This window comes from Trachemys scripta, chromosome 1 (assembly GCF_013100865.1).
Source record: "Trachemys scripta elegans isolate TJP31775 chromosome 1, CAS_Tse_1.0, whole genome shotgun sequence".
NCBI lineage: Eukaryota > Metazoa > Chordata > Testudines > Emydidae > Trachemys > Trachemys scripta.
In genome coordinates, this window is record NC_048298.1 from 105,879,153 (window position 1) to 105,894,232 (window position 15,080).

At 45.5% G+C, this 15,080-nt stretch overlaps 1 protein-coding gene across 2 annotated transcripts in view; it reads left to right on the top strand.

The window, feature by feature from the left end:
* TMTC1 (transmembrane O-mannosyltransferase targeting cadherins 1) overlaps positions 1-15,080 on the top strand; it is a 211,812-nt gene that overhangs the window by 13,369 nt on the left and 183,363 nt on the right. The window contains exons 2-5 of one of the 2 annotated variants that reach the window (XM_034780420.1): positions 8,393-8,570; positions 10,351-10,424; positions 11,469-11,645; positions 13,709-13,915. In XM_034780420.1, coding sequence (XP_034636311.1) covers positions 8,393-8,570; positions 10,351-10,424; positions 11,469-11,645; positions 13,709-13,915 — 636 coding nt within the window. The remainder of the gene's footprint in view (positions 1-8,392; positions 8,571-10,350; positions 10,425-11,468; positions 11,646-13,708; positions 13,916-15,080) is intronic. The other variant, XM_034780430.1, reaches the window with a different exon arrangement.

The window sequence follows — 15,080 nt, forward strand, 5'->3', positions numbered from 1 at the left end:
CCGTGGGAGCGAGTTACCAGTGACCCAGGCTGCGGCAGAAGGAGGGTGCAGGTGGGGGAGGGGGGAAGAGAGCCCAGGGCTGGGACGGGGGGGCAGCCAAAATTTTTTTTGCTTGGGGCGGCAAAAAACCTAGAGCCGGCCCTGCCATGAAGGCACACAAAGCAGGATTGAAGATTTCAAGAAGACTGCCGCTCTACAATAGAATGCTCCCTTGGGCCAGGGCAGGACTGCCCCTCACTCTGCTCTGTGCTTTGCAAGTACCATTTAGCCCTGCGGAGCATGATGCTACTGTATATTTTAGACTGAAATTTGGTTTGAACGTATTGTTTACTTTTTTCTCATTTTGTGATGGTGGAAATGGGGGTGGGAGGGCAGCTTGTATCACAGGTGAAGCTCAGGGCGGACGTATCTCACAGGGGAGGGAAAAAAGAGTTCTTGATCATTCACATGAATTGAAGTCCTGTCAAAATATAGCTGAATAAAGCATTACTTCAAAGTCCAGGGTTAGGTTATGCCAAAGTTGTATTTTTCCCAAACTCCTTTAGCTCAGGGACTACCTCCGAAGTGTTCCTGTGGGAACAAAAATGGAATACACAAGTAAGACTCCTTCCCTATTACAGTTAGATTGACTGGTCAAAATGCAGCCTAGGGTAGATAAAGTTCTATCAGTTGTAAGCTGTAGGAAGTATTTATAAAAAACATATGTCGTCTGGGCTTCACAAACTTGCCAATTCTCAGCTGATTTAGAAAAACCCAGGTGTTTACATAGTAATAACAAGTCAAGGGCATTGCTCTCAAGCCATGTAAACCATGGGGAACTGCAATTTGAGCCTTAGTAAAAGCAAATATAGGGATTGTTGCTCCTTAATGTGTGGTTTCATAGAATATCAGGGTTGGAAGGGACCTCAGGAGGTCATCTAGTCCAATCCCCTGCTCAAAGCAGGACCAATCCCCAATTTTTGCCCCAGATCCCGAAATGGCCCCCTCAAGGATTGAACTCACAACCCTCGGTTTAGCAGGCTAGTGCTCAAACCACTGAGCTATCCCTCTGCCCTATGATTTAGTCTACATGCAAAATATTTGAACTGATTTTATTGGGTGTCATTTCTTTTGTCATCTTTTTAAAAATTTCCTTTAACATTTTAATTCCAACTCTTTCTTGTTTGTATGTGGCATCTAGGTCAGTGTTTCTTAACCTTTTTGATACCAGGGACTGGCTTGCTGCCTTCCTAAACTGTGTCAGGAAGATCTCAGGGACAGGCACCAGTCCATGAACCAGTTGTTGAAACACTGATCTAGAAGACATAACCAAATGGACAAATATGATTAATTCTATTTTCAACTGTATGTAAAACAAATCCTGTTAAAAACTATTAAATAAGTTGGCAGTAAGTACAGTGAGGAGACAAGTTCATGAATATCTTGTGAAAAGAAATTCTTAGCAATCTGTCACTATTTCCTTTTGTGGCAGCCACAAATAATGAGTAGTGCTGTTGTCTCATCAGGAGAGAACTTGAAGGGATAGCAACTAATGTGTCCTGTCGCCGAACATTCTTCAAAAACAATTTCTGATGGTAGAGTGGTTCCTATTGCATCTGGATTCCTGGTGTAGACCCTGATTGAGCAAAACACATAAACTCAGGCTTAAAGTTAAACACGAGTATTCCTGTTTGACCTCAGTGATATGACCCACATGATTTAATGTGAAACAGGAAAGGTTGCTGAATCATGGCTTTAATTGGTCACAAGTGAAGATACCAGTTCTTCTTTGAGATGGGTTGCTCATATCAATTCCAGTTAGGTATGTGCACGCCGCATGCACGGATGTGGGAAACTTTTTCCCTAGCAGTTACCCATCGGGCAGGCTGGGGAGCCCCCTGGAGTGGCGCCGATATGGCGCTCTAAATAAGATCCTGCCAGCCTGATCCCCCTTCAGTTCCTTCTTACCGCCCGTGATGGTTGTTGGAATAGTGGTCTCTTGTTATCAAGTGTTCCACTAATCCCTAGCTTTCTCTTATCTTAGTAGTTACCTTTGTTAGTTTAATTGTTGAAAGTTACCTTAGTGTTAAGTGTAGTTTAGTAGTTGGGGGCAGTTCTGCCCTTCAACGACTACCCTGTGGGGCTCTGGGGCATTTCGGCCCAGGGTTTCAAACCCTGCAGATCTTGTAACAAGCCCATGCCCACGGGTGATCCTGCCTTAGGTGTCTGGGGGGGGGGGGCCTATCAGGCTGACAAGTGTAAGATCTGCAAAGCGTTCAAGCCCCGAACAAGAAAAGAGAGGGAAATCTGCCTCAAGCAACTCCTCCTAGAGTCCGCATTGCGGCCCTCCCAAGACGTGGGACCAAGCGTCTCGGTGTGCAGTGCTCCCCCAGTGGTACTGACCATGGCACCGCAGAAGATCCCGCACCCGCCTTGGGACTGACGATCTCCGGGGCCCCAAAGGCGTCCACCCCGGCACTGCTCCCATTCCCCGGTCGCTCGAAAAAAGCAAGCCTTGGGAGGACTCTCCATTGGGCCCAAAGCGGTTGCTGCGGCCCCAACTGAGCAAACTTCGGACCAGGCCTCTAAACCTGACAAAGCTGCTAGGCCCTGGTCTGCTCAAGCCAGTCCCGTGCCACAAGGGACCTTACAAGTGGAGGAAGTTACACTGCCTTCCACTCCAGATACCTTCGAGGCCGCCAGAGGGCTCATCGAAATGACGGCACCGGTGTCTCCAATTCAAGCACCGTCTCCGGCCCAAGTCCCGGTACCGTCTATGGGTAAACCGGCGTTGTTCGGACTGTCAGCTCTCAGACCAGCATCTCCAGGCCGCTCTGAGTCCCGGCGTCGTTCGGAGTCCTGGCACTGCTCCACATTCCGGTCTGACTCATGACACCGGTTAGACTCACGGCGCTGGTCCCGTAGCCCCGACCTTCGGAGCTGCTCACGCTCGAGGTCGCCATTCACTGCCAGAACATGGTCCCGTTTGAGGTCCAGATCGCGCTCGGCAACCTCGCGGCACCGTTTGGACCGGCACTGTTTGGGGCACCGATCCCCATGCCGGCTGTCACCACAGCACCGACCCACAACTCATCGCTGATCCTCTTCATGGCACTGCTCTCCATCGCGGCATCGCTCACTGGCGCGGCACCGGTATCCACCGTGGCACCGCTCCCTGGCACGGCACCTGTCTCCATAGCGGCACCAGTTGTGATCACGGTCAACATTACGACCCCGATCACCGTACGACCCTCATCTGTCAAGGGACTGGGTGCCCCCCTCGCTCCATTCATGCACTGCTCCCCCTTGACCATTACGCTCCCAATCCCCTTCCAGTAGATTGGGGAGAGCTTCAGGGGCTTCGGACATTCCCCAGTCGAGCACGGGAAGTCTTGGTCATGACCCCTCGGCGTCCCACTGGCAACCCCAGTGGCAATTTTGGACCCCCTGGGCATATTATCAAGCCCAGGGTGCCCCTTCTGTTGCCCGCCCGTCAACACGATCAGGCACCCAGCCTTCTCAGGCGACCCTCAGCCACCCTCCTCCAGACTCGGAGCAACCCGTGGAGTCAGCCTCTGTGGTAGAAGCTACCCCAGGCGCCCAGGAAGATCTGGCCACAGCAGACCAAGGGGCCACTTCCGATCTGACTCCCCCGGTGGCGTCGTCCTCGTCTTCCCCTGATGAGGCCGTGGCTGGCACGTCCATGTCTGGCCCACCCCCCATGGACTTTAGAGTCCTGCAAGAACTACTTAGGTGCGTAGCCCTAAATATGAACCTCCAAGTTGAGGAGGTTGTGGAGGAGGAGAATCCTATGGTGGACATCTTAGGCCCAGAAGGACCTTCCAGGGTGGCCCTCCCCATGAACAAAACCATCCAAACCAATGCCAAAGCTCTCTGGCAAACTCCAGCCTCCATCCCCCCCCACAGCCAAAGGGGTGGAAAGAAAGTACTTTGTCCCCACCAGGGGATACAAATACCTTTTTACCCACCCCGCCCCATGTTTGCTTGTGGTAGTTGCAGTGAACGCAAAAGAGAGACAGGGCCAACAAGGGCCCGCCCCAAAATCAAAGGACGCCAAGCGGCTGGACCTTTTTGGAAGAAAAGTTTATTCTACCGGTGGCCTTTCGCTATGGATCGCGAACCAGCTGGCGATCCTCAGTAGATACAAATTCAACTCGTGGTCTGCGGTCCTTAAGTTCCAAGACTTTCTTCCAGTGGAGGCTCATACAGAACTGGGGGCCATTGTCGAGGAGGGCAAGTTGGTAGCTCGAATCTCCCTTCAGGGTTCCCCCAATGCCGCGGACGCAGCTGCACGCACTCTGGCATTGCCAAGCATCGAAACGCCTGGCTCCAGTCATCGGGTCTTCCGTCTGAGGTGCAACACACCATACAAGGTCTCCCCTTTGATGGCTAGGGCCTGTTTGCAGAGCAAACCGATTCCTGCCTGCATACCCTGAAAGACACAAGAAATACTATATTAAATCCTTGGGCATGCATACCCTAGCTACTCAAAGGAAGCTGTTTAAACCCCAACAACCAGACCACCCAACAACGCCCCTTCCCACATAGACCCAGGCAGGACTTCTCCCGTTGGAGAAGCAGGTACCCTTGATGTAGACCATTATGTCCCCGCCCTCCCCCCCCCAACCCCCCCCGGCAGGGTCAAGGGCAATCCAAGCTACCTCCGGGCCATAAGCATCCATTTTGAAGATACACTCGAGGACGGACTAACAGCTCACATCCCGGACAGTTATCCTTTTCTGAACCATCTATCCAGTTTCTAACATGCCTGGTCCCTTATTACATCGGACCATTGGGTCCTCCGCATGGTAGAGGCGGGATATTCTATCCATTTCCATTCCACCTCACCCTCCCATCCCCCTTCCCCATCCCTCTTCAGGGACCCTTCTCATGAGCAACTCCTTATCCAGGAGGTACAAACCCTCCTTGCCCTAGGGGCAGTGGAGGAAGTGCCTCGAGAGCTCAGGGGCAAGGGGTTCTACTCCCGCTGCTTCCTCATCCCCAAGGCAAAAGGAGGCCTAAGGCCCATCTTGGACCTCAGGGAGCTCAACAAGTACATGGTCAACCTGAAGTTCCGCGTGGTCTCCTTGGCCACAATTATCCCCTCACGGGACCCGGGAGACTGGTATGCCGCCCTCGATATGAAAGAAGCTTACTTTTCACATTCAATTACCCCACCCCACAGACGTTTTCTCCGTTTCGTGGTGAACAAGACGCACTATCAGTTCACAGCCCTCCCATTCGGCTTGTGCACAGCCCCTCGCGTCTTCACCAAATGCATGGCGGTCGTGGCAGCTTTTCTTCGCTGACATCACGTGCACGTCTTCCCGTACCTCGGCGACTGGCTTATACAGGGCTAATCTCACCAACAAGTTCGGTCTTAAGTGCAGCTGGTCCTGGACATGTTCAGTCGCTTGGGCATCATGCTGAATGTCAGCAAATCTGTCCTCTCCCCTACCCAGACAATAGAGTTCATTGGGGCAGTCCTGGACGCAAACCAAGCGCGGGCTTTCCTCCTGGCGCCTGGCTCTAGCAAACATAATCACCAACCTCTGCAGGTTTCCCACCACCACAGCGAGGCAGTGTCTCAGGTTGCTGGGCCACGTGGCATCCTGCACCTACGTGGTGCAACATGCCAGGCTAAGATCAGGCCTCTCCAGACGTGGCTAGCATCGGTATATCGACCAGGCTGCGACAATCTAGATATGGTGCTCACAGTCCCAAGCCGCACGCTCGACTCCCTGCGTTGGTGGCTGGATCCCCGTATGGTGGGTGCCGGGGTCCTGTTCCATCCCCCTCAACCCACCCTGACCCTGGTTACAGATGCATCTGCGCTGGAATGGGGGGGCCCACCTCAGGAGCCTGACAACGCAGGGCCTATGGCACGAAAATGAGCTGTCCTTGCACATCAATATCAAGGAGCTCAGGGCGATTCGCCTTGCGTGCCAAGTGTTCCTTCCCCGCTTACAAGACCATTGTGTAGCAGTCCTATCTGAACAAACAGGATGGAGCCCAGTCATTGTCGCACTGCCAAGAAGCCCTTCTTCTGTGGGAATTCTGTTTAGCCCACTCCATCACCCTTCAAGCCTCATACCTGCCAGGTGTCCAGAACGTACTGGAAGACAACTTGAGCAGGTGTTTTCTCATGCACGAATGGTCGCTTCGCCCGAACATCATTCACTCTGTTTTCCACATCTGGGGGTTTCCCCGAATCGACTTGTTCGCTTCACGGACCAACAGGCAGTGCCCAGCCTTCTGCTCCTTCCGGGGTCACAGCCCGGGCTCGATCGCAGTCGCCTTCCTGATCACATTATCAAACCAACTACCTTACGCCTTCCTGCCATTTCCGCTGGTCCACAAGGTGCTCCTCAAGGTCCGCTGGGACAAGGCAGACGTCTGTGTTGGTACCCTATCCTGCTGGACCTGTCAATTCAGGTTCCCCTACGTCTGCCTCTCAGCCCCGACCTCATCTTGCAGAACCACGGTGGTCTCCTACACCCAGACCTTCAGTTGCTCCACTTCACGGTCTGAAGGATCCGTGGTTGAACCATGCTGAGCGTGCCTGTTCGGACTCGGTAAGGCGGGTGCTCCTGGAAAGTCGCAAGCCTTCGACTACACTTACTTACGAAGCTAAATGGAAAAGGTTTTCCAGCTGGTGCGCTCAGCAGCTGGTGCTCCCGCTCCAGGCTTCAATCCTGAGTATTCTAGACTACCTGATGTTTTTAAGGACCAGCACCTAGCTTTTGGATCCCTTAAAGTTCACCTCGCAGCCATTTCTGCGTTCCACACAGGAGCGGCCGGACGCTCGGTGTTTGCACAACCGGTCGTGTGGCGTTTCCTCAAAGGCTTGGAAAAAATCCATCCTCCAGCGAAGCAGCCTGTGCCTACATGGGACCTTAACTTGGTTCTTTCCTGCCTTATGGGCCCTCCTTTCGAGCCGCTGGCTTCCTGCTCACTCCTCTATCTTTCCTGGAAGGTCGCCTTCCTAGTGGCCATCGCTTCGGCATGGCGGGTGTCCGAGCTACGGGCTCTCACGTGTGAACCGCCTTATACCATATTCCATAAAGATAAAGTTCAGCTGAGACCTCACCAAGATTTCCTGCCAAAAGTGGTGTCCTGCTTCCATGTAAGTCAGGACATTTTTCTACTGGTTTTTTACTCAAAACCACACCTCGACCTTCGGGAACAGCGCCTCCATTTGCTGGATATTAGGAGGGTGCTTGCCTTCTATATAGACCGAACAAAGCCATTCCGTAAGACAACCCAGTTGTTTATTGCCATCGCGGAGTGGATGAAAGGCGCACCGGTCTCCTCCCAACGGATATCTTCATGGATCACCTTGTGTATCCGTACCTGGTACAAGTTGGCAAATGTCCCTCCACCTGTTGTCGTGGCTCACTCCACGAGAGCTCAGGCATCGTCAGTGTCCTTTCTGGCAAACATTCCCCTCCAGGAAATCTGCAGGGCTGCCACGTGGGCCTCAGTGCACACCTTCATGTCCCACTGCGCCATCGTCCAGCACTCTCGTGATGATGCGGCCTTTGTCAGAGCGATTCTTCAGTCTGAGGTAAGGCTTGGGAGTCATCTAACTGGAATTGATATGAGCAAGCACTCGAAGAAGAAAAAACAGTTACTCACCTTTCTGTAACTGTTGTTCTTTGAGATGTGTTACTCATATCTATTCCATTTCCCCCCCCACCTTTCCCTCTGTTGGAGTAGCCGGCAAGAAGGAACTGAAGGGGGGTCGGGCCGGCAGGGTCTTATATAGAGCTCCATATCGACGCCACTCCAAGGGGCTCCCCAGCCGGCCTGACGGGTAGCTGCTAGGGAAAAAGTTTCCAACATCCGTGAACGTGGCACACGCATACACCTAACTGGAATTGATATGAGCAACACATCTCGAAGAACAACAGTTACAGAAAGGTGAGTAACTGATTTTTTGGAGGAAAAAACATATCTTAATGGATCCATATCATAAAACTATCACATAGCTTAGACTTCTGTGGAAAGTGTCAGTGTTGAAGGGGCACAAATGTCACAGCTTTCATGTTGAAGTGCACGATTTACCCTGGGGTAAGCATGTAAAGCATCGATCTATGAGATGCTTAGCTCAAGTCTGTGTTGTTAGCCTCTTACTTCATTTGCAGTGAAACTTGCCAAATTCAGCCACACATTTCAAAAGGCAGTGGTAGGAGGAGGCTGCAGCAAGGAGTGGTTTCTTTTTATCAAGATTAACCAGATGTTCTGAGCAATTTTACCCTAATTAATTTAACAGCCTATACTCTAAATTACGTATTTCGTCTGGTTTTAATGTGCGTGAATGATGTTCTGCCATTGCAAGGATTCCATGGCCCATTTATATTTATTATGGTTCTGTTTTGTTTTCTTACAGGCTAAACATATTGTTGGCTGGTATGAACCCATTCTATTTCCATGCAGTGAATGTAATTTTACACTGTCTAGTGACTCTTGTCCTGATGTATACTTGTGACAAAGCTGTATTCAAGGATGGTCGACTGGCTTTTGTCACGGCTCTCTTCTTTGCTGTGCATCCTATTCACAGTGAGGCTGTAAGTACATATGTAAAACTGAGATAGTACCTAAAAGAAATACATGTTTATAACTTTTTAAAAAAATAAATCTTTAATACAAAACATACCATTTGCTGTGATTCAATGTGGTGCTTGCTTTGAAGAGTCAACAGTAAAATTACAAAAATGAAAAACAAACTAAAGAACCTCAAACCTTTTGCATTAAAAATAATAACATACATTAAGAATAAACTTCGTACTTGCTGTCTTTCCACTTCATATTAGCTGCAATTCCAATTAGCCATCCTAACCAGCAATGCTAAAAATAATTACACAATGTTTCAATTGAAGAAAATGTGGATCCCCACCATCTCTCAAAACCAGAAAACTTTGTGAGGCATCTGTCCTGCTGAGACATTGTTCTGTTTCTTAAATCTTTTTTACAGAGTTTTTAATTTCTAAACAGAAAAGGGCCCCTGTAATTCATAATGTAACTTGGTGTGCATTCTGGACAAGATAATAGAAAAATGCTGATACAGGTCGTAGGTCTATATTGACCCATGAATTTACTCACATAGCTCTTAATTAGAAACTATGGATTTTTTTTAATCTAGGAAAAAAACTTCTTTGAGTACACTTCATGGCAAAGTTGCAGTATATAAGCTTATGTTGCTTTTCTACTAATCACAGGAAAATGCAAGATATCAAAATATATAGATACCTTGTTTTAAAATGATGGCTATTTTAATTCCCATGTAGATAAAATAGTTGTGTGTTTTCTTTCAAATGGGGATGCAATTTCTTCTGTTTCCAGGTAGACAACAAGTGTATGTCTAGTTAAGATATTGTCAGCATTGTATTTTGTTGTTATGACCTATTGTAAACTAGTGAGAGTGAAATGACTGCCAGTGCTGAGAACTTTTGAGGCGAGAGTGCCTTAATAACAAAAGAGCCATGAGCTTTACAGTTACCCCTTGTGTTGTCTCTGTAAGCTAATCAGCCAGGCTCCTTTACATAATGCTGCTTTATAATATAAGCGAGGTTTTAGAGGAGGCTGGCTTTGAATTTACTCTTGTCTAGATCAGAATTTGGGGAGTTTAAAGCAAATGCCAAAGCATTGAAGATTACATAATTAAGTTATCTTAAAACAGCAAAAGCTTCAAAGGGCCTTTAATTTCCTTTATGTGCAGTTTCTGAGTCTTTATTAAGTGGAATGCTGAAATATTTTGTAATTTGAATAATTATAAAGAAACTTGCCAATTAGAGTCTGAAAAACTCTCATATGTACTAAGTTAGCAGTTGCAATTTATTGTCTGTCTGAACTGATTATTAACTAACGGTTGAGTAATAAGCTTTCTTATTATGTAGGAGTGACTTTTAGTCTTTGGGGAGGATTCTTATCTAAAATCAGTTCTCACAGTATTAAAGACTATGATTAAACTTCACAGTTTAGTGAATCAGGCATACATTTCTCTTTTTGATCCCCATTTTAATTATTTCATAAAAATCCCAACCACAGTTATGTTTTTATTTTCTGAGCTGTTTCTATAAATGCTTGTTAAAATAATTTAACTTTGGTTTTAGTCAGTCCGTATATTGTTGTTGTTACACAAAATAGCTTAATTACTCTATATCTATATTAGAAAAATACCCAAATTCCTACTGATTAGGGTGCCAGGATGTGGGGAAGAAGAGAGAGACAGAAAGAAAGGAGGGGAAAAACCCATAAAGCAAAGGCAATTGGTATGGGTCATTGAAACAGTCTCTAAAGGGTTTTTTTAAAGTGTAATTTTCATGTTTCTTCTTTTTCTCCTCTTAGGTAACAGGTATTGTAGGCAGAGCGGATGTCTTAGCCTGTCTACTGTTTCTGTTGGCTTTTCTCTCCTATAATAGGTATGGATCTTTACTATTAAATGTTATGAGATGTTGAGACATGAGTTTTTTTGGAGGGAAGGAATCCATATAAAATCCTAACTATTCAATTTTATTAAAAATTGACAAAGCAAATCCTCTCAACCCATGCTGTTTTTTAAGTCACTCACTCTGTGTAAAAGTGCTTTTGGACCTTTCTTTCAGTCATGCACACAACTTGCAGGGATATTAATAAATATATGTATCAGAGGGGTAGCCGTGTTAGTCTGGATCTGTAAAAGGCGACAAAGAGTCCTGTGGCACCTTATAGACTAACAGATGTATTGGAGCATAAGCTTTCGTGGGTGAATACCCACTTCGTCAGATTAATATAGTGGAAATATCCAGAGGCAGGTATAAATACACCTCTACCTCGATATAACGCTGTCCTCGGGAGCCAAAAAATCTTACCGCGTTATAGGTGAAACTGCGTTAAATCGAACTTGCTTTGATTCACCGGAGTGTGCAGTCCTGCCCCCCCCGGAGCGCTGCTTTACCACGTTATATCCGAATTCGTGCTATATCGGGTTGCGTTATAGCGAGGTAGAGGTGTATGCAGGCAAGAATCAGTCTAGAGATAATGAGGTTAGTTCAATCCGGGAGGATGAGGCCCTCTTCTAGCAGTTTAGGTGTGAACACCAAGGGAGGAGAAACTGCTTTTGTAGTTGGCTAGCCATTCACAGTCTTTGTTTAATCCTGAGCTGATGGTGTCAAATTTGCAAATGAACTGAAGCTCAGCAGTTTCTCTTTGAAGTCTGCTCCTGAAGTTGTTTTGCTGCAGGATGGCTACCTTTAAATCTGCTATTGTGTAGTAGCCAGTTGCTGCAGATCCTTACTCACAGTCTTTCACTGAAATTAATGGGAGTGCTCACCCAAGTATGTGTTCGCAGCACTGGGTCCATGGTTATTGAGAATATTTTAATGTTTTAAAAATGATGGACATGCTCTTGGAAAACGTTTAATGAACTAATTAATAAATATGAAAATAACTTAAATTAAAATCTCTACATCAAATCTATTTTGCAGGAGTGTGGATCATTTTTATGTTGGGGAACATTTCCCTCCCACTGCCTCTCCATTCTTCTTGCTGCTTAGTTTATTTCTTGGGACCTGTGCAATGCTGGTGAAGGAAACTGGAGTCACTGTGTTTGGTGTGTGCTTGGTTTATGACTTGCTTTTCCTGTCCTACAATAGACTTACACTGTAAGTAACTTAATATATTATTCAAACCTTGACACCTTTTATGTGCATAATGGGTAGGTGGGTGGAGAGAGATAGCTCAGTGGTTTGAGCATTGGCCTGCTAAACCCAGGGTTGTGAGTTCAATCCTTTAGGGGGGGATCTGGGGCAAAATCAGTACTTAGTCCTGCTAGTGAAGGCAGGGGGCTGGACTCAATGACCTTTCAGGGTTCCTTTCAGTTTTAGGAGATAGAATATCTCCATATATTATTAATTATTATTATATACAGTATGATGGATGGAATTCTGTCCCCATTGAAGTTAATGGGAAACTCCCATTGACTCCAGTAGAGCTAGGATTTCATCCTATATTTTATTTTATGTTTTGCTTGATCCTGTTGCTGGGTGGACAGCTAGCAAAGGGTGAAGAAATGATCTACAGAAACACAACTCAGTTATAGCTAACTTTGAAAGGGTTTGATTTTTATTTTTGTGTGAATTTTGACTAGTGGTATCAATGGTTTTTAAAACTTATTGGCTTAATTTCTGCAGTAGCAGCAAACTAAACCCCCATAACTGTTTGTTCAAAATGTGATGACATGTGAAGTTGTTTTATATCATATTTAGTAATAAAATCAGATTTGTTCATTTATTTCTTAATATTTTATTTGTAACATGAATTATGCTTACATCGGAACTCTTCTGAGCCCTCAAGCAATATCTTTAAATGTTTTTTTTCTTTTTTCCCCTCTGTAAATCTAAATTTGTTAAATATGGAAATATTTTTTTCATCTGTTTTTGGGTGGCTCAAGAATTCCACAGCTGGAGAATTCAGCAGTTATCAACACTTAGTTCAGAAAAATCAAATCCATTCAAGGGGACTTATCACAGTCTTAGTTCTGCCGATAGCTATATGGCTCCTTACTTATAGTGTTAAGTTTTTCTCTTTTTGATAGGCACTAACAACATGTAGAGCCTGTTACATCCATCTCTCCCCCAAACATTCAGTGTTTTTACACTTTCTACATCCTTGTCCCCTCTCTCATATTTTATCTCTTTCCATTGACTTTAACGGGGCTTAGATATGGTCCTATGAAAAAATCCCTCCCCCCACAAGTAGTACTAATCAGTGGTAAGCTATGATACATCACTAGAGTATTTCTTCTGTCTTGATTCTAATACATAACTTCACAAATGGTCTGCCAGTGGCAAGCTATGGACTTCTTTGGGGTTGGCCGTCAGAATGCTTGTAATGCGTACATTTACAATGGATTGTGTGGAGTTGCAGGAACTCTGTGGTTAAGGATAGCAGGAATCTTTAATTATTCAGGGGAACACCCATGCACTTATTTTATATCCCTCTTTTCCTTGGGTTCATGTTCCAGCAGTCTCTGAACATTCTGTTTCCTTGCTTCAGTGACATTAAATAATGGTCATGCCTGGGCCAGAGACCTTACGGTAATGAGAGGCTCTGTGGCCCAGATGTGTTGCATTTCAATATTCATTCTAATTTATTGTGCACTAGTGTAGCTGTTTATGGTGCTCAGAATTTTGTCTTTGTGTTTGCTTGGTTTTAAGGGATAGGAAAGAACCTGCAGCCAAGTGCTGCTGAGACTCCTTCCCGCACCCCCTGTTTGTTTGAACCAGACCGTCTTTCTTTTTTTTTTTTTTAACAAGTGAGTTGCCACAAAGGATAATTGTCTAATGAAATATACTATGCAATTTCTCCCTCCTGACTCCCCATCATTCTCACCACTGTAAGCCCTCTTGAGGTCTGTAAGAAAGATTAGACTAATAATATACTGTGAGGTTCTTTTACATATTTTTAATACTGTAGTTTGTACAATAGCTAAGAATCCATTTATTCTGCCCTCCATCATGCCCAGTAGCGGTGAAGTAAATGTCAGATCTTTGCATGGAGAACTGAAGGAAATGTCATTTATTGTATTAAGATAGCAGTTCGGGATAACTTTCCAATACTCCTTTTTTTTAATGAAGTAAACATGAAACAAAAGAACCATATCTTAAAAGGCCTCTTTCCCCCCCTCCTACCCCCCCTTGTGCTTCTCAATTCAATGAGTAATTAGGAGAAATGGAGGGGTGCATCAGAGGTTCGCACGGCAGCCTGCGGCTTCTCCATCTGCTTCGCTGCAGATTCCTCCATCCAGCAGGGAGAATGGGAAGCACCGGTTTGCTCACAAAGGGACCTGGAACTCATGCCACCCTGCATCACCTGAAGAGCAACGGAGCAGCAGCCTTTCTGTCTCAAACAAAGCCATGTGGGCTATTCTTAGGTACTATACAACCACAAGTGGTTCTGATTTTTTTTTCTTTTTTTCTCAACAGGTTGTTTTATATCTTTGTATATTTTAATGACAAGAATCACTTTACTTTCTTTAAACGTTTTTATTTAAAAAAAAAACACCCTAGTATAATTGTTGAGTGAGGGAAAAACAGGGTGGGGGGCCAGGACGGATTAAACGAGTACATTTCTGCTGCTTGAGAAGAAGAAAGGATTGATGTCACTTCACAGCTGAGAAGAATCGGTACTTTTAGAGAAGGCCAGGCATTAGAGAGAGGGTTTTGTCCCTCCGCCATCTTATCTGGTGGAATGGAGTGCTTCCTTGTGTTTCTTATCCTCCCCTTCCTCTTCCAGAGGTAGAAGATGGGGTTGTGATGATGGTTTGAGAGGGGAGGCACAGATCCTTTTACCTCTAAAACCTGGTGGTGAGCACAGGTGCATAGTTTGGAGCAGAGCTGCCATATATAAACAATCTAAATATTAACTGCCAATTTTTGCCCTGCCTTGTGCCCAAGATTATATATAAGCTTGGCAGAATTCTATTTTTATTTTTTATAATTTCAAAAAGTAATATCAGTTTTATTTGTAAGCATTTAAAAATGTATCTACTTAAATTTTCACAATTTGGGGAAATTATGGGGGCAGGGGTCAGACAATAATTATGTAATGAGCAGTAGATGTTGAGATTTAAGTAGTTGAACCATTAAAACACAAATTGTCAACGTCACATGTACAAAATATCCTTAAATCAAAGGCTAATAATTTCTCAAGCAGCATTTTTCTTACTTAGCCTGTCTGTAAATTTTGATTATTGCCAGCTGAAATATTTTTTCAATGGTTTGTGTCTGTGTATGGTGAAATCAACCTTTACAGAAATTTAACAATTAAAAATCTAATCCTTCCAAGCCTAATGATACATGGAGAAAGCAGGGGTGGTGGAATGATGGAACAGTTTTATATCCAGCACTAAGTGAGGTAGTCAGTGCACTCCCAATGGACCCCTTCTGCAAGCCAAGCAGCCCCTTTAAGACTGAACCACACTCTGACCTAGGGCCAGAGTCTGACATCCTTTGAATGGCATTCAGTTAGTAAGAGGGTATAGCAAGATGCATCTCAACATCCTCTCTTAAATACTTAAGTGTGTCATTTTCTAAATG